General features: G+C 36.2%; 1 protein-coding gene across 1 annotated transcript in view; it reads right to left on the reverse strand.

Moving 5' to 3' along the window:
• COL19A1 (collagen type XIX alpha 1 chain) overlaps nt 1-23,125 on the reverse strand; it is a 423,669-nt gene that overhangs the window by 332,509 nt on the left and 68,035 nt on the right. The window contains exons 5-8 of the mRNA XM_045294677.1: nt 22,535-22,810; nt 18,624-18,704; nt 15,463-15,588; nt 14,291-14,353 (exon numbers count right to left, since the gene is read on the reverse strand). Coding sequence (XP_045150612.1) covers nt 14,291-14,353; nt 15,463-15,588; nt 18,624-18,704; nt 22,535-22,810 — 546 coding nt within the window. The remainder of the gene's footprint in view (nt 1-14,290; nt 14,354-15,462; nt 15,589-18,623; nt 18,705-22,534; nt 22,811-23,125) is intronic.

Below are 23,125 nucleotides of genomic sequence, written 5' to 3' on the forward strand. Positions count from 1 at the left end.
CCTTGCACAGCCTGTGTTCTGTCTGAGACTAGAGCTGTGTCCTGGTGGATCCAGCATCGAGCACACCACACCCACATTTGGAGGCAGGTGAATTCTGCCTCCTCACACCAGTAGGAAATGGAGTGCTGGTTGCCAGGCACATGAGATGAGCAAGAATCCTTCCACACTCAATGACCCCGTCCCCACCACTCTGCTGGGTCGGAAAGAGTTCCTTTTGGACCTCAACCACATGTGGGTCTGGTACGAACTACTTCTAGCTGAGGTAAATTGACCCTATGCCAACAGTTATGCTTGTAAGAACACTACCTAGCACCAGGTATCCTACCTCTTCTCCCATCCTGTGAGCTCCCTGGCTGGCAGAGGCTGCAGATCAAAACTGGATACCTTATTACTACACATACTTTTGTCTTCCCTAGGTTCTGGACCTGCCCAGTCTTGGCCTTTATTTTTATTTCTTCTTTTTTTCCTTCTTTTGATTTTTAACCCTTCTTTCTCTACTTTCCTCTAATTTCTTCTGTTTCGCTTTTGTTTATTCCTTCCCTTCTTTTTACTTTTTCTTGACTTTTAGGTCCCCCACCTCACCCCCACTTTTCTCATGCTTTCCTTTCTCCCTTGTTTTCTCTTTCTCTTCATTTTTGTCTTTTTAGTTATTAAGTTCTTTTTCTTGTTATTTGCCCATGTTCCTCCACTTGTCTTCCTTTTAAAATCATTTTCTTTTTTTTGCTGTTGATTCTGTTTGTCCTCTCGCTTTTCTTGTGCCACTCAATAGGAGACAGCAGTCACATGTCCCACACACCCAGCATAGCTGAGCACAGGTTTGATGGCAGGTTTGTCTTGTGTTAGGAGGTGTACAGAAGCAGGCAGGTATCTACAAATAGCAGCCAAACCTGCCATCAAGTGTGCTACACACTCACACTCTCTCTCCTATCCAACACAAGACATGTTGTGAGTGCATAGGGATTCAGAGATACAAGAGCATGAATTAAATGAAAATTCAACCCATCACTAATTCTGAGTACATAGAGGAATAAGACAAGAGTAGGTCAAGCAAGTGACCAAAATACAAAGCCAGAAGACCTTTTCAAGGAAAAAAAATGTCTTGAGGACTACCTTACAAGAAATTGAAAAGTATTTAGATACTTTCAACAGAATTGCAAAATAGATTGAGAAAGCTGCAGACAAAACTCAAAGAAAATAGAAAAAATTACAATAAATTAGGGAAGCAATACAAGAAAAACTGATAAAATGGAAAAACTAGAAAATAAGAATCCATAACATTAATACACAGATTTTAGAAATAAATAACCCATTAAAAGGGTAAGGAGTAAAATTAATAGAAGGCCAAATCTGAGCTGGGAAACTAATCTCTCAATACTAATCTGCTAACAGAACAACCAGAAGAAAAAACAACAGACAGCTGTGAGGGCGCCATGAGAATGCATAATGTACTCGTAATCGTAATTCCAGAACAGGAAGACACAATAAAAGAGTTGTTGGAAGAAAACTTCATTAACATCATGAAAGTAGAGAAGATGTGCATTCAAAAAGTTGAACAATTCCCTAAAAGGATTGATTCCAAGTCACTAAGATATAATCCAACTCTCTCAAACCAAAGACAAGAAAAAAATCATAAAACACATTTGAGAAAAATAAAAATTACCTACAAAAAGGAACCAATAAGAATTAAATACTCACTTCTCAACAGAAACCATGCAGGGAAGAGGGCAATGGCATTATATGTATAAAATTATGAAAGGAAAAAAAATGCCAACCAAGGATCATACCCAGCAAAATTGCCCCTTAAATATGATGGCAAAATTAGGACATTGACAGGTAAAGATAAATTAAAAGAAAATTTAAAATACAGAGCAACCTTTTAAGAACTACTAGGGGAAGTTTTTCAGATAGACACTCAGCAACAGGAAACAATAATCTGAGACTAACATACATGATAAGACCACCCGGAAAGCCACCTAGAAGTAGAAGAATCCAAGTGAAAAACAGAAGCCTACAAGAGTGAAAATAAGGAAATAGAAATATCAATTTGTAACAAATTACAACGTAAAAAGAGGGAATAATGTAGTGATTGAATTTCCAAATGAGAAGAAGTCGAGTATATTTCGTGAACTTGGGTGAAGTGGAAAAAACTGGTCACCCCCCAAAAAAAAAAAATGTGGAAGCAGAAGATGACCCTGGGAGGCATCCATGAGTTCAAGACAACAAAGGTCAATACCATTATATTGATAATTCCAGTAGTAATAACAGTAGCTACAAGTAGATGCATGGGTAGACATACAGAATGAATGGGTGTGAAAGTATACCCACAAATATATATATATATATATATTTATAAATTATATATATTTTACATTAGATATTTGTATCTGGGTACTACCTTTGCTGCAATTACATCCATGAGTGTGACGGGCATATAGGGGCAAAATTATAAAAATGTCTTAGACATAATCAAATACCTGAGGGAATGAGTTACTGGGCTCAGGATTCTAATCTCAGGATACTAATGTCAATTAGCATAAAAGTTCACAAAAACAATGTCATATCTGCTACTTTGATGCATAGAAACTAGCATCTTAAAAAGTCAAGAATGACCACCTGAGGTGCAATGATTGACCGCTCCCTATTCAGGAGAGAGAGACTAATGGAAATCATACAGGGATCTACATATGACTTCCTCCATGGGGGGCAGACAACAGAAAAGTGGGTTATGGGAGACATAGGACAGTGTAAGACGTGACAAAATAATAATAATTTATAAATTATCAGGGTTTCATGAGGGAGGGGGCAGTGGGGAAGGAGGGGGAAAAATAAAGACCTGATGCCAGGGGTTTAAGTGGAGAGCAAATGGTTTGAAGATGATGAGGGCAAAGAATGCACAAATGTACTTTACACTATTGATGTATGTATGGATTATGATAAGAGCTGTATGAGCCGCCAATAAAATTATTTTTTAAAAATTGTAATATTTATACTTTAAAAAAAGGAAGAAAATCATGGACACAGGGAAGCAATTAGGTCAATGGACTAATAGACCACGTGAACATCAATCTCCAAAACATTGAGACAGGAACGAGAGAATTCCCACCTACACTACCATCTGTTCTGAAAGGGATCACGTTAGGAAATCCTGGACAGAGTGGGGTGAATGTAGGGGCGAACCCCTCCAAATCATGAAAGAGACCAGGTTTGTTGGTCAGACAGAGATTGGTGGAACTGTTTAGACTATTGTCCTTTGTTATCCTTTGAGTCTGGAACTGAACTCACCCCCTCAATTTTCAGGCAAACAATAGACAAATCAAGAGGTGTACAATGACATCAGTGAGGTGTGCACACCTGAGGTTAAATGCCCACTTATGAAGAAGGGGCAGGAATTACTTGAAGACAAAGTACAGAGGGTAAGAAAACAAGGAGGATGGACCCAGGAAACACAGAGAAGAGGCAGGGTAGAAGGTGCTACATCGAGGAGAATGGAATGAATGAGTTGAAACAAAAATATGTATGAGTAACTGAATGTAAAATTCATGATCTGCTCTGTATATGCTCACCCCAGTCAAAATAAAAAGTTTTTTTAAGTTTATATTCTCTAAAAAATTCTTTTGCATGATGAATTAATTGGTTTTCCAGCATTGAGTTCGCTGTACGAAGACAAAGTTACTTAAAGTATATGATTTTTTAAATAATCATTTTATTAGGGGCTCATACAACTCTTCACAATCCATACATACATCATTTGTGTCCAGCACATTAGTACATATGTTGACTTCATCATTCTCACAACACCTGCTTTCTACTTGAGCCCTTGGTGTCAGCTCTTTATTTTCCCGCTCCCTTCCCGCTCCCCCCTCTCCCTGAACCCTTGATAATTTATAAATTATTATTATTTTATCATATCTTACATCAACCAACGTCTCCCTCACCCACTTCTCCGCTGTCCGTCCCCCAGGGAGGAGGCCACATGTAGACCTTGTCCTCTGTTCCCCCTTTCTCCCTCACCTTCCCTCCACCCTCCCGCCATCGCTACTCTCTCCACTCGTCCTGGGGGGTTCATCTGTCCTGGGTTCATTGTACTTTTAGCATTTCCTACTTAGTCTATTTTGATAAATATGTAATAGCTCAAATGAATTCTAATTTGTAGAAGACCAGGGTTTAGAACAATAAAATAATTATCAGAGCATTTTATCTCAAAATATTATAAATCCTTTATTGAGTGTATGTTATGTATCAGTTACTTCACAGGAACTTTAATAATATTAATACGTAGGATCTAGAAATAGGGACTATGTAAGGCAGCGATTCTCAACCTATGGGTTGCGGCCCCTCTAGGGGTCGAACAACCCTTTCATAGGGGTCGCCACAATCAAAAAAGTAGCGAAATTAGAGTTATGAAGTAGCAACGAAAATAATTTTATGGTTGGGGTCACCACAGAACTGTATTAAAGGGTCATGGCATTAGGAAGGTTGAGAACCACTAATATAGGGGCTTCAAAATCTCATGGAAAATGTACTGAAAAGATTATGGAATTTTTCCATGTACATTATGAAGTCCTGTACTACAATTCCCATTTTTTAGAAGAGAAAATGGACAAGTTAAAGGTCTAAAGCCAAATAACAGCAATATGGGTGAAGGGAGACAATGGGCAGTGTAAGATACAAAATAATAATAACAATATGTACTTTAGCAAGGATTCACAAAGGTAGAATGCTGGGGGAGGGAGGGGAAAAAAGAGGAGCTTATACTAAGGGCTCAAGGAGAAAATGTTTTGGAAATGATGTTGGCAATGTAAGTACAAATATGCTAGATGCAACTGATGTATGGACTATTATCAGAGCTGTAAGAGTCCCCAATTAAGTTAAAAAAAAATAATAAAAGGTCCAAGTCAGTGTTTCCTAAAATGAATGATACTGCCCACTAAAGGGCCCTGGCACAATCCAAGCGGGCTGCAAAAGCAAATATTTACTTTATCTAGGATTATATATACACATATTAACTGCTAGCAGAGTGCTGAGTGATTTTTTTCTGAATATGGAGAAGGCGACCATGTCAATTTGTGAACTTATGAGAGAGATGTGTCCTACATCAAAAAGATGGTAGGATTTTGAGCTGTGATCCAATATACACCAATTACCTTAGATTAAGTACTATTTGAAAAAGACAATAATGCACCTAGAGAAGGACATCATATTTGGTAAAGTATAGGGGCACGGAAAACCAGGAAGGCCTTCAAGAAGATGAGATGACAGTGCCTGTAACAAGGCCTCAAGCACAGGAAAGATTGTGAGGGTGGCACAGAACAAGGCAGTGCTTCTCTTCTATAAAATGGGAATTACGTTAGGGGAGCTTCAACAAGTACATTGAAAAAATCGATTATCTTTCAAGTCTATTTTTCCACAAAGTACACAAGGTTGCTCTGGGTCAGAACTGACTCGATGGCACCTAACGACCTAACAATATCTCTTATTCCATGCCTAGTCTATGGATAGTAAAATTAATTTAACAAAACTGTTTCTTGTAAAATGAACAATTTAGGACAGACTCTGAATAATTCCAGTGGATAAAAAATTAGGTTTAGAATAAATTAAGGTCTAATATTTATTCACTTTCTACTTTCACATTATGTAGGTTAGTATTTCTATTTTTAAAGGTATCCTCACTTCTCAAAAAGAAATGTTACACTAGGTAAGCTAGAGAAATGAGGCTATTTCTTGTGTGTGCAAACGCTCCAGTGATGAAAGCAAGCATTGTTATGCTCAGAGGTAAAATGGCAGAGTTTGCACAGAGTCCAAATCTTCATCTCAGTTTTCCATTTCTCACAACGGAGGCAATGTGAGTGTGTGTGTGTGTGTGTGTGTGTGTGTGTGTATTTGTGTGTGTGTATGAGAGAGAGAGATTTTGTGCATTAGCAAATTCACTTCTTATGGAATTTGAGCCATCCAGTTTACTCATTTTGATTGACAGTGGCTTCTGTCCAGCTAATCTTACCAGAAGTCATTAGTTACCTAACAACACTTACTGCATTCAATAGTTTGTCTTTTATGAACCCAAACCCATAGCTATCAAGGTTATCCCAGTACATATGAATCACTATGGTACACGAACCCATAGCAGAAAAATTGCCAAATCTCTTAGGCAGAATCCTAGTTGGCTGAATACATACAAAGAAGAGTTATTTTTCTACAGCACTGACAAGAAGACTGCATATATCAGGGTGAGAAAGCCCACTGCAGGTCTGTACTGTGTGATAAGTATTATAATTACAAAAGAACATAATTAAGTACTGTAGTTCTTCATCCTCAAAGTCTGTATGACTCCAAGTTCCATGAATTGATTTCATAAAATAGTGTTGTTTCATGAACTATTTTTCATCTAGGCTTCAGAAGAAAAAAAAAACCACTTCAGTAAACTAATAGTTTGTTCAGAGCACTGACTTAAAAAAAAAATTACTGTTATCATCTAGCCAAACTTCCAAGTGTAGGTTTATTTTAAAATAATGGAATTTATATGTACATTGCTTAATTTATTAGAGACTCACATCAGAAATAAGAGTAAAGTGCAGCTAACACACAAGTTATATTCTGTGTGGGTATGAATGTGCTTCATTCCATCAGTGTAAATCAGTTTTGTAGCTTAAATTTTGAATGTTAAAAAAACACACAGCTTCACTTAGAGAATATTTGAGATATATATTCCATAGCACTTTGTGTATGTTCTTCCTCTATGTAAGGCATATAAGCAACTTATCTTTTTAGCAGAACTCCTAAGAATTTCTTGTTCTATTTTTAAAAAATACAGGTGCTGAGAAACAGAAACGAAGTGAAGCTCAGTAATGTTTGATGAGTGACTCTGAGACACAAGAGCCACAGCAAGCTAACGAGAGGGGAGGATTGTGAGGATGCTGACACTGTGCATACTAATAGCTGCTCTTTGGGAAGTAACTTAGAAAATAAAACAAGGTGGTTTTATCATAAAGCTAGTGAAAGGAATTTACCCCAAATATATGCGCTTAACCTTTAAACTATGACTTCAAAATTTTGCTGTAAAATGTAGTTTCATTTGCTATTTCTTCATTGGTTTCAAATGCTTAACACTTTATTAACTTTACCATCAGATAACATGACTTATTTTCTTATTACTTTCATTTTTACTCTACACACACTTTTAAACACATGGTAACCTTTGATAAATAAGTGACAATTACGAAGCAGACCAGTGACTATGTCTGACCTTAAGGAGAGGACATGGCCAAAGGTTCACTGTTTCCATGGATGTTGGAAAGGCAGTGGCTTCTCAAAGGGGCTCTCATGACACATGAAACTGAGAGCCAGAAGCAAAACATAACAAATTCTACATCCTTGGAATCTGCATGAGTTTCTCTGATCATTTGTGAGGCAGAAATAACAGCTCGAGCAAAGAGGAAGGGTACTTCATGGGAGATTGGCAACTGCCAGCATAATTGTGCCACAGGCTTCGAATGTCATCAATACAGCTTCTTTTTTGTCAGAATAGCTTCTGAGTGACTTGGAGACATTGTTTGCACACAGAACCTGATGTTACTTGATTTTGCAAGACTTACTCGGTAGCCCTTTAGACCAAAGGTGCCTCAAGGCACCTCAAGTTCCCAGAATCACTTATTCCAACCAGTTTATCCGTAGCGAGTGTACAACTTTAAATTCATGGAATTTTTACTTTAAGTGGCGTATAGGATGAATCATCACACACAAATCCTCCTTCAAAATTGAGCTTCCAAGAAAAGAAGTACAATTGTTAATTCTGAGTACTTGTGTTTGCTCTTATATTACATCTTATTCCAGTTCCTTCACATTGCCTTAAATGCCCCCTTTCCTAAGAAAGTAAAAATTTCCTCTAAAGATATTCCTGACTTGCATAGTTAACTTTGTAGACTTTTACTTCTTTGCATCATGACTTTTGATTGCAATTTATTTGATCAACTTTTGACTGCATTGTGCCTATTGATTAGTTCATTTAACTCTTGTGTTGAATCCAGTCTGTTGATAAACCCTTTCAGCATCCCGATCCCAAGTCAATCAGTTATCTGTTCACAAATGTTTTTCAAAAGTAAAGATGCAAGATCAGTCTTAGACAAGGCTGTTTTGAAGTGTGGATGCAAAGTAAGTTATTAATATTATTGTTGTTAGGTAACATGACTTGGTTCCAACTCATAGGGATTAAATTTTGCCCAGAACTGTGCCATCCACACAACCATTGTGATGCTTGAGATCACTGGTAAGTCATTTTGTAAGCCCATATGGTTGAGGCTTTGTAGTTTAAGCATAATGTACTTTGTCAGTGAATGGAGTATTAGGTTAGTATTAGACAGAGTGAAAAACCATTTCACAAAAGCATTTTATCCTTATTTTCTCTAATCTATTTCCAAACTCACATTTTGCCAGAAAGAAATGCAGCAATCTATTTTCCAGTCTAAGTACTCCAATAATAATTTTGTATTTGTTAAAGAAAACCCCTAACTTTGAATTAATTTGAAAAACATCTTAATGATAGAATGTAAACATTAGAATGTTATGATATATTTTAAGAAAAAGATTGATGGAATGATTCACCCAGGCAAATTTTGATTAGACCATCCCAATAGGAGGCAAATGACTGAGTCACATTTTCTGGTCCTGCTATCACATCACAGTATGAAGAATTTTTGAGTAATTAGTATTCTGACAGGTATTTGAAGGGATTTTTAATGACAATGATGGAGTTAAAATTTAGTGTGGTTAGCAAGCTTAAGAGGAAAGATGGCAACCTAATTGAAATTTAATTTACAGTAAGGTATCATTGTTACACAAAGTTTGTTGGCTTTTGTTACACAAAGTTTGTTAAATTTTTATTCCAACAGTTACACTATTGTAAGAGTAAATAATTTGCCTATTAGATCGAGTAATTTCTAAAAGGAGAAAACATCAACGGAACAATGAGATATCAAAGGACATTGTTTTAAATCTATTGGTGCGATAACAAATACAAGTGAATGGCTTTACTAAATTAATTTTGTGAAATTAATTTTCACAGTTTAGGAGTCTTGATTAAGGGTACTAGCTGTAAAGGAAGACTTTCTCTGAGAACTCCAGGGGAAGTACTTTTCTTTCACCGCTTCAGGTTCTTACAGATCTCCATGTCTTCCAACTATGCTCCCCTCAATCTAGAAAGTTCACAGTGCAGAAGCCCTGGGTCCAAAGGACACACACTATTATTTTTCTCTCCTTTTAGCTCTTATAAGATAAAAGGTGATTCAGACCATATCGAGGGAAAGTCCCCTTACATCAATTCAGGGCTATGACCCGAGAAAAGGATTATATCCTAACTAATCTCCTTAAAACTGAATCTGTTGATTAATTCAATATATTGACTATCGTGTTGGAAGAGATTAAGGCATATTTTTCATTTCTTAAATTGATAGAGGCAAAAAAGTTAAAGGCATAATATTATATCCTACTTCTGTGAAGTTAACACTAAGAGAAGACAGTCATTCTTTTATTTTTTTTCATTGCCTTTTTTATTTTTTAATTCATGTGATATGACCACCAAGTGTATTTTCAAGAGGGCTCTGAATGCCTTAAAACTAATTGGTTGGTCACAGATTACATGACGTGTGACAAGTATTCATTATTCATTACTGCCATATTGGACCATTACATAACTGCCAATCCACTGAGAATCATGACCTAGCCAAGTTAACACATGTTTGGGGGCTGGGAGGACACAATTCAATCGTTAACATGTATTAAGAAGATCTCCAGGAGTATCTGTTCTATCATCTCAGAACCTTGAACTACTGCAGTCAGTCACTCTTATGAAAATGATCGGTGAAAATGTTATTGAAGACAACAACAAGGGTTCTGGCTTTCTAAATAATGAGGCACTGAGGAATCGCTTGATAACCAGATCAGCTAGGACAACTGCAGGCATTTATGCTGACTTTTTTTTTTAACGGAGAAAATTTTTTCTTAGCATCAACATATGAAAGTTCTAATAATACAATAATTTTAGTCATTAGGATTAAGTAAATATCACAGCAATAATGAGAATTCTATTTAGGTAACCACCACACACAAAAATACACAAGTCAGCTTTGTCATTTTTTTCATATTTATCAAAGGTAACAGATGATTATGTTTTTTGTTAATACAACACAAGAAATGAGTTAAAATGAGTTTAAAGGGACTACTGTTTGCTATTTTGTTTAGTATGCCTGCCCTCTGTTAGGTACTGCAGGTCAGCAACAGAAGCTCTGTTCACTCAATCCCCTGCCTCCTGCTCTTCTGCTCAATGCACTGCAGGACGGGGAAAATCCAGCAGGTGAACCCAGCTGTGACTGCTGCCATGGCTCTATCTCTAATTCAGTCTAATATAAAGTCATTTAAGTAGTGTAAAATAATACAGACTTTTAGAATGCATTTCTTCATCCTTAATGTTTGGTAGAGGCTCAGAATTATATTGTAATTTTGTGAACATATCATGCCAGTAGAATGGTGATATTATATGTTCATTTCAGAGTTAAAGTCTACTAATACATTTCAACAGCTTGAATTAGAAAATACACACAGAAAAAAAAAGGAAATACACACAGAATCTGTTAATCAAAATATTAACTATAATATTGGAAGAGATGAAGAAAGCTTTTTCATTTCTTAAATTGAAGCAGGTAAAGAAGTTGAAAACATAATATGACATCCTACTTTTGTGAAGTTATTACTAAGAGAAGATATTTATTCTTTTGAATAAGATTTTTAACCTTTTCCCAATTGCCTTTTTTTCCTTTTTTCCTTGGTATGAGGGGCCCACAGGCTGGATTTTCCTGGGGATTTCAAAGCATCTGATCTTTTCATTCCATTCTTCCAAAAACTGTTTGAAGCCCCCTCAGGTGTATAATGTTAGATTTGGAGATAATTAAACAAACAAATAAATAATAAAGCTCACTCATAAACTCTGGACTAACACATTTAATTATCCAAAAAGGAAACTTCTATCGTGGGGCAGGAAGTGGGTGAGTCAGACTATTACCAATCAAAAGATTTCTTACTAACAATTAAAGTAAGTTAACTCATTCCGTTTTAAAATGCTTTAATTCCTTTTCCAAGAATATTAGCAAAATAATTATTCCATTAAGCCAACACATTTTGGCAAATTAACAAGAAACCTGGAAGATAATAATGTGGAAATAAACCAGAAAGTGATTCCCAGAGTAGAACCGATATCACATTGCCCCTTCCGTTCAAAACCATTGAAACTGAGCTGCTATTTTACAAAACTGAGAGCATCTCAATTCTGAAGTGGGCGAGGGAATTAGCAAAGATCTTAAAGAACAGAGAAGATTCATGGTTGCTAAGTAATTAGGTTGCTAACTGTACTTCCTAAGAGAAGGGAATTAAAAGATTCAGAAAATTATAATAATTGAGTCTGGATGACAGAAAAGTATTAATTATTATTTCAAATAATAGCACATGGAGTTTGCTCTTGAGCAGGAGCCTGGCTAGAAAGGTTTGATGAGGGCCCCTGCTGCAGAATGCTGATCACAGCGCATTGTTCAAATCCAAACAATGGCATGTCGAACCATTTCACTCCACGAGAGGCAATCACCAAGTTTATCAAAAAGAAAAAGCACAATCATACATCATATTAATGAAATGTCATGGTGCGGATAAGAAAACAAGTAAAGAAAAATATACAATTGTGTCACACCTGCAGCTTTTTTTCAGAATTAGTTCTGATCCCTCACTACTTGGCGATCGAGCTTGACACCAGCCGTGTGTTGTGAGGCACACAGAGCTCTCCAACAAAATTCAGTTACGGGAGCTTAGGAGGGAAGTTGCAGGGTCACGCGTAATCAGAACTGGAATGGACTCACCATCAGCTTCTCCAATAAAACTTTACGTTCATGTTTATTGCAAGTGCCAGAAAAGAATCAATATTCAGATGTCAAATGGGAGATCTATCAAAGTAAGTCCAATATTACTGGTTCAAAAATAGTAAAAACCTTTATGAAATAAAAACATCAAAAGGTGAAGTCATTGTTTATTGACTTATCCTACATCTAAGTCTACAAACTCCTGAAGGTCATATTTCCATCTCTCTGACCCTCCCCAAAAAATTCTATTAAAAATTCAATCTATATCATGACAAAACCATGGTTTTATCATCCTCAAAGGACTCAAGTTGTCTTCCTTTTAATTGTGCTTTGAATTTGGGGAATGAAGAGAAATCTGAAGGGGCAAGATCAAATCTGTAGTGTGAATGAGGTAATGTTTCCCCACAAAGTTTTCACAGAACAGTCTTTGATAGCCTTGAAGAACAAACGTGTATTGTGGGGAAAATTCCTTGGTACAACTTTCCCAGCCTTTTTCTCAATGAAATGGAGTTTTCGATTTTCTTAACACTCTATCAAGATTAACCACATGAAGTCCCCCAAACAGCTGTTATAACTTGTTGAGCTGGTCTCCCTGCCTTGGTCTCCCTGCCTTGAATTTAACTGGCCCAGCACATTCCTTCAGAAGCTCCTGTTTGCTTGGTTTTTGTTTTCTAGGACACCCTAATCAGACTAAGACAAATGGACTATAGAGAGAACTTGTCTGCAGCCATTTGCTGGCCTCAAAGACACCTTTCAACATGCTTTGTTTAGAACAAGCCCATGTATGCGGGAACTCGAGCTCTAGCAGTGGGTGAGAGCACAGAGTAACGTTAAATATACTTCACCTGGGAAAGATAACAACAATATAATAAATTCCAAACCGTAGCACAAATGAACTTACCTGGTGAACTAGCAGAAAATGTGACTCGAGTGAGCGAGAAACAAGATTGGTAAGTTTTGACAGAGGTGGGGAGAAAGGACAGGCAAAACTCCAAATGTGGGAAATTTCCTAGAATTAGATCCCTCGAGGTTTAGCTCACGCCCTACTCCTCCAGGGAACTCCCTCCAGTGTGTTAGACCATGCATTCAGAACATGTGCAACTCTCCTAAAACACGTAACATGGTGTTGTTAAGTGTTGTAAGGTGTCTCTATATCATTCTACATACTAAATCCTTGAGAACTGGGAATATATCCACTTTTTATATGTATCTCCCAGAGTATCCAATGTGGTGAAATGAAATTGGAGTGGTTCTTCTATCCATGTCTTTGTAACTCTCACCAAATGATTGGGTGGAAACATGCATAGAGGATGTATGGAAAACATTAGTGGATATAAGAATGAGGCATCTCAGAAATAGGAAGAGAGAGAATTCTATGCCCATTAAGGAACCAAAAGTGGAGCATGTTCAAGATCCCTGCCTAAACTATTGGAAGTGGGGACCAGAGGCACAGAGACCTCAGCACCACACTGAGATCACAGGAAAGGGCAAAAGAGCCATGCTGAATCAGATCAAAGCGCCTCACCCCTGACACCGGAGACTGTGAGACTGCGAGGTAGAGTAGCGGCAGGCACCTGGCCCACAGAGGCAGATGTCAAGAGGCCACAGTGCCTGAGAGGCTGAAGACTAGAGAGGGAGGCTTAGTTGTTGGCTAAGGAGAGGTGCAGCTGTGGACCAAAGATTGTGTCCTTGAAGTTTTATGATCCTGACCTTTGGTAACCTATTAACTTATGTAATAAACCACCATAATTTTGAGTATTGTCTGTGAACTCCATGTGGTTATTGCAACGCATTATGGAACCCAGCAGAGAAGCACTGTAGTGGTGTCAAAATACTGTAAAGGAAGATGGAAGGTGGAGACATGTCTGTCCTCTGCTTTGTGGCACTCAGCCTTGGAGTAGTGTGGAGACAGATTCTCCTTGTCCCTTGTGTAGTCAGAGGTGGCTAGATGTGGCCTCCATGCCATTTTCAAATCCAACCATATGCGTTCCATATAGAAGGTATTTAATAAAGGTTAGCTGTTTCAATAAAGTACAGGAAGGGTGAAGAAGATTCTTCACTGGGATCGTGTGAGACGAGGGTTCAGGGAGAAGAGAACAAAAAGGAAGCCCAGGGAAGAACTAAAAGTAAACTTTCTCGCTTCACAATTTTGCTTAGGGTTTATAAACTCAAAAATTTGAGGTGTCATGTCTTTTCAAATTTTACGTCAGTCATTCACTATGAATATAAAAGTAGACTTGAAGGCTCATGAATCAGTGATAAAGCATTTTGATTTGGGTCTTGATAGTCTTTTACAGAAACTTGTATTTGTATGAATCCTGGGAAAATTACACAGGCACATTTTCAAGTCACTTTTGAACAAATCCCCTTTTGTCTGACAGCACTGGGTTATACCTTACCGATCCTCCTTTATCCCCTTTCTGACCAGGTGAACCTTGAGCTCCTGGCAATCCCACTTCTCCCTGAAGAAAAATGAAATTCTGTGTTATAAAATAAATCATCACATTGCTCTTTAACTGAATTGTTCATAAATATGAAACTTAAAATCATACATCAGATAAAGCATTTTCCTCCCCTGAGTTGGTGCACGTTCCCCACCTGGATTGCCTTTTCCCCTTGTTTGCAAAACTGCCTTTTGCTCACTCTTTAGGATCACGTTTTGTATCGTCTCCTCCAGTAACTGTTCCATGAGTTGGGCTATGTGACACTCTTCCCTGGCTCCCTGTACCATGCACTCGATTTGTTTACTACATAATGTCACTAGAGAAAAACAGAAGAGTTCTCTAAACAGCTCCACTGCCACACCCAGTAGATCACGTGTTGACAGAATGGATCAAGTCCAAAGATACTTATTAAGTCTCAACATAGGTGAGCTTCTCTCTTCCTTGAGTATGAGCTTAGGCAAAAGCCATGTCAAGACTGTTCAGCCTACTCTTCCTGTGGGCTTTAGGGTCATATTTAAATCCCACTGAAGAAGGCCCTAGAGGTTCTTGCACCAGCCTCTTGCTAGGCACTATGCTGTGGGGAAAAACATTCTTAGAGTAAAAAGAGAGTTCCCATACATATTCCCTATACAGTTTGTGGCAAAGAGAGGCAGCTGGTTTATAATTTGGGACACTGAACAAATATAGTGACTGTACAATAAGTAAATAATATAGAGTGTTTTGTGTATGATTGTTGAAGAGCAGGCACTGCATCACTATCAACTGAATTATCAGAGTATAATCAGAGTATAATGATGAGTATGCATGGTACTCATCAAGTAAATACCTCACCTCTCACCTTTCTATTCTCTCCAGTTCATATCCTGGAAAGGAGGTTCAATGGGCTCAGAACTATAATAATATAAATATAATATAAATAATATATATATATATATAATGAATAAAAATCCAGGAAACCCTTCTCCTACTGACTTTCTCATAATCCAGCCCAGTGACTAAGTGGCTTAGGAATTTGATTCAATGGGCATTGCAGGGCAAGACATGTTCAGTGTACCAGTAGTCACGTTCAAGGAGCTGGACTCTGTCTGCAGTAGCCTTTCAGGGGACATAGCTTGCAACCAGCATACCTTGTTTGGAATGCAGTGACAGTGGTCTTTAAGCTCTTGCTTTGTTGACAGGTGTGCTGACATTTCACTGGCATGAGTGATTACGGATGCGGATGCAGAGCTTCCAAAGTCATCGTGCTCTGGACACTAAAATTCAAAAAGAAAACTTAGAGAATATGGCCAACTATAAAAATGTTGGCATTCACAAAACTGCCTCCTACAAAAATAGTGGTGGTTGAGTTTGCTGGCACAAATTGCCTTCTTATTAACCAAAAGTAGATACACAGTGTCAAAGTTCCCAAACCTTTGCTCTTTCATTAAGCCATCCTGGTGTTTTATTATTGTAAGAGCACAAGATCAAGCTGTTGATTTAATGGGCCCTTTTACCCATTTTCCTTTGTGGGGTCTCAATTAGACAACCAAGACCCAGTTAGGGTTCACCATTTTGCTGTGGAAAACTGAATGAATGTACTAATTTGGGGATTTAAAAAATTTTGTGTATGTTGTAGTATTCACTATAAAACTGTCCACATTCGCCTCAAGTACTCAAAAGGAAACATAGAAGATACAATTAAAGAATTCTTGCTCTTATAAAAGCTCTAGTTTTAACTTGACACATATTTGGTCAATTAGCCCTTAACTTTTTAATCATATTTTTTTCTTTTCAACAAGTATTGATATCCTCCTCCTATTCATATTTGTTTTTCACTCTGTCTGTGTGTCTAGACCTGGAAGCTGACTGCTTCAGAAACTAAAACTACTATTTACCTGAAGCAAAAAGACATGGATACAGATTATATTGATTACATTCATCTTTTAAATTTCCCATAAAATATTAACACTGAAAAACATGTGTGATTTGAAATACCAAGACAAAATTAGATTTTGAGCAATTACATTTTCAACTTCAAAACATTTTGAAATGATACAAGAGACGCTACTTGATGTAGAGCACATGCACTTAGCTGGCATTCATATAAACATTTATCTTCCAAACCCTATATTTTCATTTGTAAAGTGTCTCATGCTTCTATTTTTTATTGATCATTAAAGGAATAGTGATGGCCCCCAAATATTATCAGAAGGAAGATCTGCAGTCGTGTAGTATTCCCTCCACAGTTGGAGATGAATTTCTATTTTCTTTTCTACTATTTAAAACCACTTAGAAATAATCCGTTGTAAAACATTACTTTTTTTCATGAAATGTGAAGTCACGTCATGGGCATTGTCAAATCATTCCATCCAGATTATCAACTAGACTTAAATAATTATCTGATAATTTGGATAAAAATGCCTATTATTTAATGACAAAGACAACGAATATTGTTCAAGAGTATGCCAGTATCCTCTGCTTTTTAAAAGTTCATTTTGCATGCTGCTTTTAGGAAAGACCAATAATTCATATCGAGGTGCGCTGGTGGTGCTGTGGCCCTGGCCTCGTACTGCTCACTGCGAGGCTGTCTGTCTAAAGCCACCACTGCTCAGCAGAAGAAAGATTAAGATTGAGCTCCTATGAAGATGTGCCGTTTGGGAAACCCTACAGAGCAGTCAGAATCAATTCAAAGGCAATGAGTGCCTATTTTCACCAAATAAAAGAATTGAACAGAGAATTTTTGATTTTATGGGGAAAAAAGCGAAAGGCAAAATGAGTGTTTGTTTTGTACCTGCTGTTCCAGAGGCAGCCATGTACCCGCCTAGTGAGTGATGCTAAGTTCCTTTCCCAGGAACTACACTCAGCATCTCAGCATCAAGCCGCCATGGTTTCAAACTATGTCCATGAACACTATATGTTAGTGTTATTTTAGATTTCATGTGTTATTTGGTATAATTTGGGTAAGTTATTTTTTGGTCTGGGAACACTGAAAAATGAGTGGTAATTGTTTCTTCACTTTGTGCCATTTTGGCTTATGAAAGGCTTCTTAAGAATGCTCTACTTTTAGAAAGCTAAGGAAACATGTGATATTTAAATATATAAAAATATCATTGTTACCTTCCAATCAGGGAAATTATTTTTAGAATGCTTACAAAATAATCACACAACTGAAAAAAATGTATTCGTGGAATTAGTATCGTCAAGATTTCAATGAGTGGCTCCAGGAAGTCTAGGTAAGTATTTCAAGTCTGTAGATTGGCATTCTAATTTATCTTTTTAGATATTTATAGAAAGCTATTTGGCTGCCTTTCATTTTACTTGGAATGAGAGCCATAAAATGAGCTAGAGATATACTTTACAAAGCTAAGTTACATAAGCAAAACATATAACATTTAGAAAGACATAGCTATGTTTTGAATCAGTTGGATACATTCTTATTCTACTACCCACAGTGTGCTACGGAATTTAAAAATAGTTTTGAATTATCACATCATTGATTACACTTTTATATTTTTCCATCATTAATTGCAGTATTTCAGAACATCTAAATATGAAGAAAAACTATATTTTGATTTTCATTAAAAATTTTTTCTCTCAGCTAACCTTCTATTCAACCTACCATATTTATCATTCGATATACCAATAAACCAAGAAACAAAATTTTGATTATCTCCTGCAACTAAAGCACTAGGACTAAAAAAAGAAGAGTATAAAATATTGCCTGCCCTCTCAATGAGTCTAAAATGTAATTGAATACATTTTTAAAAATCAAATAAGATGGCAGCCATAGGAAACTGAAGTTTGGCATAAGAAAGTAATAGTTGTATAGTTAGGTAAGAGTTATTAAGAATACGAGTCTAGGATCTTGATCTATATACATATGTTGTTGTCAATGGAAAGTCACCCAAGAAAATAGAAGATGGGGAACACGCTTTAGCTGAGTTTGCTAGCCCAGTTCCCTAGCAGTGGCTGTTTTTGAATAAATGTTTACTGAAAAAAAGTGAAATTGTTCACCAAGTAGTGTTGTAGGGATTATGCGGGGAAGGAAAAGCGTAGAAAGACAGGGAGTTAACAGGATAAAGCCACACTTCAGGCATAAGGCAAAGGCAGACCACCGCAGTGAAGGGGGAAAGGGAGATGAGATTAAAATCCATCACAGAGGTCAACAAGCCAGAATGGTGGACAAACTCGAGAGAAATAATGTACAATGAGGTATGATCAAAGACGGAGACCTTTGTCGTGTTTGCACTGCACAATCTAAATCTTCATTGGTAGATCACCATCTTCGCATCTCAAAAAAAATTCTTACCTTAGTATCTGATATTTCACAGCAGGTTTCTTGAGCTACAAAATTTGAGCTACAGTAGATATTAAGTTGATGAAGTTCAATCTATTAAAATATAAGATATATAATTCGCTTTTAAAAAAGGATCATATTTAGACACTTATGAATTATGACAACAATGGGGGGGGAGGTTAAATAAATTACTGGTAAATACAATTAATGTCTTTTTCTCATTTAATTTAGGATTCATCATTTTGTGAACTCTTTTAGAAACAGAATTCAGTTGCAAATACAGATTTATAGATAAAGGAAATCAAGTACTGAAAGCAATGGCAAATGTTGAATAGTTGTCCCAAACCAATAAAAAGGTGATATTTAAAAGAGAAGTTTTGTTGTGCACTGCAAGAAAACATGCCCTTAAAACAAGGACAATTCCAAGTACAAAGTTCTGGAGGAAAAGCAGTGTCAAAAGTCTGAGTTGTAGTTCTCATTATTCTACTTGAGGTACTGAAGCAAGAGCACATTTCCCAGTAAGTAAGGAAAAAATATTTAATAAGAATCATGTTTATGGATCCTCTTTGAGATCTGTGAATTTGACATTATATTGGAATAATACTAAGACTCGGGGTCCTTTATAACAAGAATTGATTCCTGATATTTGCTCAGCAGATTCATACTTTTTTGGCATTTGGATATGAAATTAAAAGTACTTGCTTTTTTATATAATCATTTTTAACGTATCATACCAAACAACCATCTACAAGTAAATAGTAGGATATAATATTGATAAAATATTAATATGATAGATACTTAAATAGGTGGGTCACATTTCTTAATCACTGAAGTGTAGTATTAAATAATGGTTTATATAATAGACTATTAATTGGGACTGTGAAATTAGCTTTTGGTTTTGAATTTAATAATCTAATTAACAAGTGACAGCATATGATCTATACTATAGCTGAGGAACAACCTCTTCCTCTTCTCTTCCTCATCCTCCCCCTATTGCTTCACCTCCTTCTTTGTCACAGAAATAGGTTATATATTACTTTCGGGCCAATAGTACTTTTTTTAGAAAGGCCCAACTGTAAAATAAATTATAGTAACAAATCCTATGATAATAGAAAGTAGACATCTATGATTAGTTCTTAATCTCTACCTCAACACCAAAAAAGAAAAACAGGAAAAAATCTATAATATCCACTCTATGCATGATGAGCAAAATCAATTCAACGCACAGAGAGCATTAAGAATTCCAGAAATCTCCTGAATTCCTGAGCAGGCTAAGATTTGCAGACAATGTAAAACTCTGAAGCCTGATGAAATTTAACGATTTCTTTACTATAACTTTATGCAAGGTCATCAGTAGATAACTTTTATTTATAAAGTTTAAATACACTGTCTTACATCGTCTAATGAAATATGAGTAGAAGCATACTAATTATCTAGGATGGATGAGAAGTCCAATTAATGAACATTCTTCTCCACTATAACTTTTCATTTATCATCATCACTGTTATTAAAATAGCCAATAAATAATGAAATCCTATTACAGGACCATCCACAGTGCTTGGCCCTTCGTGTGAATTATTTTACTTGACTAAAAATAGATTATCAGCTTTCCAAGGATTAGAAACCAATCAAGTGCTCATGACATTGAAACTCCAGTCAGCATAATTGGATTGTGCTTTCTTTATTTATTAGTTACTTTAGAATCCTTCACTGACGCAGCATTTTAGGAGACTCTTTACAGCTACAACCTCTGACTCTTGTCACGCTAGAGACTGGCCTGTGTTTAAAAGCCTCATTTATACCAGCTTTGTCACCTTTTGCTTTCTCACAAACTCATACAAACAGTATGTTTATGTATAATAAAACCCAATCAATAGAAAGCTATTTTTTTCAATAACACATCTTTTGAATAAATGGCATATTTTCATACTGCGACAGATCTTATGAATAAAACAGCTTGTATGGGAGATGTTAAAAAATATGTCCCTTTAAAGTTTGAAGTAAAATGCAAAGATTTTAAGCAATACACAAAATAGGTATTTTATTTTCATGCTAACCCTAAGCAGTAACTGTCTCCTAGTAATGCTCCCTCATTTTGATATCCCTTTAATTTTATCCTCAACTGAACCAAGATTCCACATCCAACTATGAATCACGATGAAACTATAAATTTTATATTATGCCCTTTTTATAACAACACAAAAGACATTCTTTAACCTCAAGTACTGCAAACAGTTCTTGCCTTGGGTGAGAAGTTAGTGAGATACAAATCATAGAATGTAGAATATTCAACATTCAGAGAATGAGCTCCAAGCTTGGAAACTGCTTTTGCAACAAATGGTTCCTTTCCTACTTACCCTGTCCACTTAGAGACTTAGTGTGGTTTCTGTCATTTCTGGAACCAGGACCAGCACATTTGCACCAATATTTAAGGGACACATTCCAATCCCAAACTCCTGTACACGTGGCAGTGTCCACACTGCAGTTGCTAGAATTCCCTAAAACTCACTTCCTACCTGTCTACCTTCCACCTACAGTGGAAATTCATACCCCTGATATTTTACCTACTGACCCCTCTCTTCCTCTTTAGGCCTTTCTGAAACTGCTTCTGCTTATTCTGGTCTGTCTCGTATTGGTATTGTTAGTATGATTTATAACGCAATGATCGATTACCCACCATGTATCAGTCTAAATGTTTTTAAGAGCAGTAACAGGACTTTGCCTCCACAGCCTTTATGACAGAGTTGAATGCACTTACAGAGAACTGACCAGGAATTAAACTTTGTAGCACATACTCTATAAAATTACCACCAGTCAATTTTACCAGTTCTATTTTATAATGGAATAAAAAGGTTCACATAAGTTAATTAGTTGTCAAGATCATAATGTAGCTGAACCAGAATAATTATATCACTGAGTCCTAATTCTGACATTCTCATTGATATGCTCACTATCAGAGAAAATAATTAAAAATAATATTGAGATGATTTATTTATACATATATATACCTTATAAATATAAACATTATATACTATGTAATTTTCTCCTGTAAGAATCTTAAAAAAAGATAATAAACTGCTGAAATATGTATTTGCGTTGAATTGCACCTTAGAAATAAAACTGAATTAAGTTCCTTGTGTTAATATCATTTGTATTTCCTTTAGGTAACCTGTATTCATATTATTTTTATGGGTTTATTGATCATTCTATCCATAAGAAAGATATGTCATAATCAAAATTATATAATCTATATATAACATATAACTTTATTTGTATATTATATATCACTTTATTATATCTGATTGTATATAACTTCTTAAAACTACAGACCTTCACTAATGAAATAATCAGTCTGTGTTACCTTTGATTATCTTTGTATTACATGTTATTTTAAAGAAACTTTTCATCTGAAAAAGTTTTAGCCAACTTTTCTCATTCAGACAACCTATGGATACATTTAATGGCTGTGTTTCAGTTAATTCAATTAATCTCTACAATCTTCAAGAAAGAATCTGCAATGCAATGCAATTGCTTTTCTGAAGATGAAGAAATAGCCTATTGTTCTTGAATGAAAACATCATATAATCTGGAATCATTTAATTTAAATTTCATCTTTTTCCAGTCCTCCCTATTCAAAACACATGAGCTTAGACTGAATTTGTTTTTTGTATCATACTCAATTCTTACTAAATTTATATATATGTGTATATACTTCAAGACATGCCCTAAATTCTTTTGAACCCAACAGGCTGGAGAAATGGGCAAGAGAAGAGAGTTGATTATAACATTTGAAAATACCGCCACACTTCTACGACAGTGTAATTTAAACAGTAACTAGGAGGGGATGCATTAGATAGTAATTAAAGGAAGGAACTACTAACGTTTTAACTTAGAAATGGCATTCGTTCTCGTTCACAACTTACGTCCACAGGCTTGCCGTCTGTAATTCGTGCAGCTATGACTGTCCGTCCATGAAAGTCAACCATGTCCTTTTCACTAGTCTGCCGTCTCGCAATTAAATTGCAATCCAAATAGAGTGAAATAACTCGAGACAGTATAACAATGCCGAGTTTATGCCACTGGCGATCAAACAAAGGGCGGAGTTCTCGGTTTTTAAAGATGTAGTTCAACACATCTCCCTCCGCAGCATGGAACATGAATTCCACTGCCTTCTTTCCACCATCGACCACTATGGAAACCTGGATAAAAAACAAACTGCCTTTGAATGTTTGAAAAGCAATGTTCAAAATTATTAGAACGTGTGAATGAAACCTCAAGATGCCTACTAGTAGCTGATGCCCTTAATAAAATATTTTGGATTTCTCCAGATGTGTTAATGCAAAAGGAACACCAAGCACCCAACTATAAAAATCATTTAGATATAGGGATGCCTGAGGCAATATGGTACGCACTCAATACGAGTAATTAAAGATTACTGATTTTAAAGGAATAAGATCAAGGTGAATTTACTTACCGTAGTTTGGAAACTATAATCAACTTGATCATTCTTAGTA

This window comes from Echinops telfairi, unplaced genomic scaffold (assembly GCF_000313985.2).
Source record: "Echinops telfairi isolate 266 unplaced genomic scaffold, ASM31398v2 ScPeMD7_3533;HRSCAF=4204_0, whole genome shotgun sequence".
NCBI lineage: Eukaryota > Metazoa > Chordata > Mammalia > Afrosoricida > Tenrecidae > Echinops > Echinops telfairi.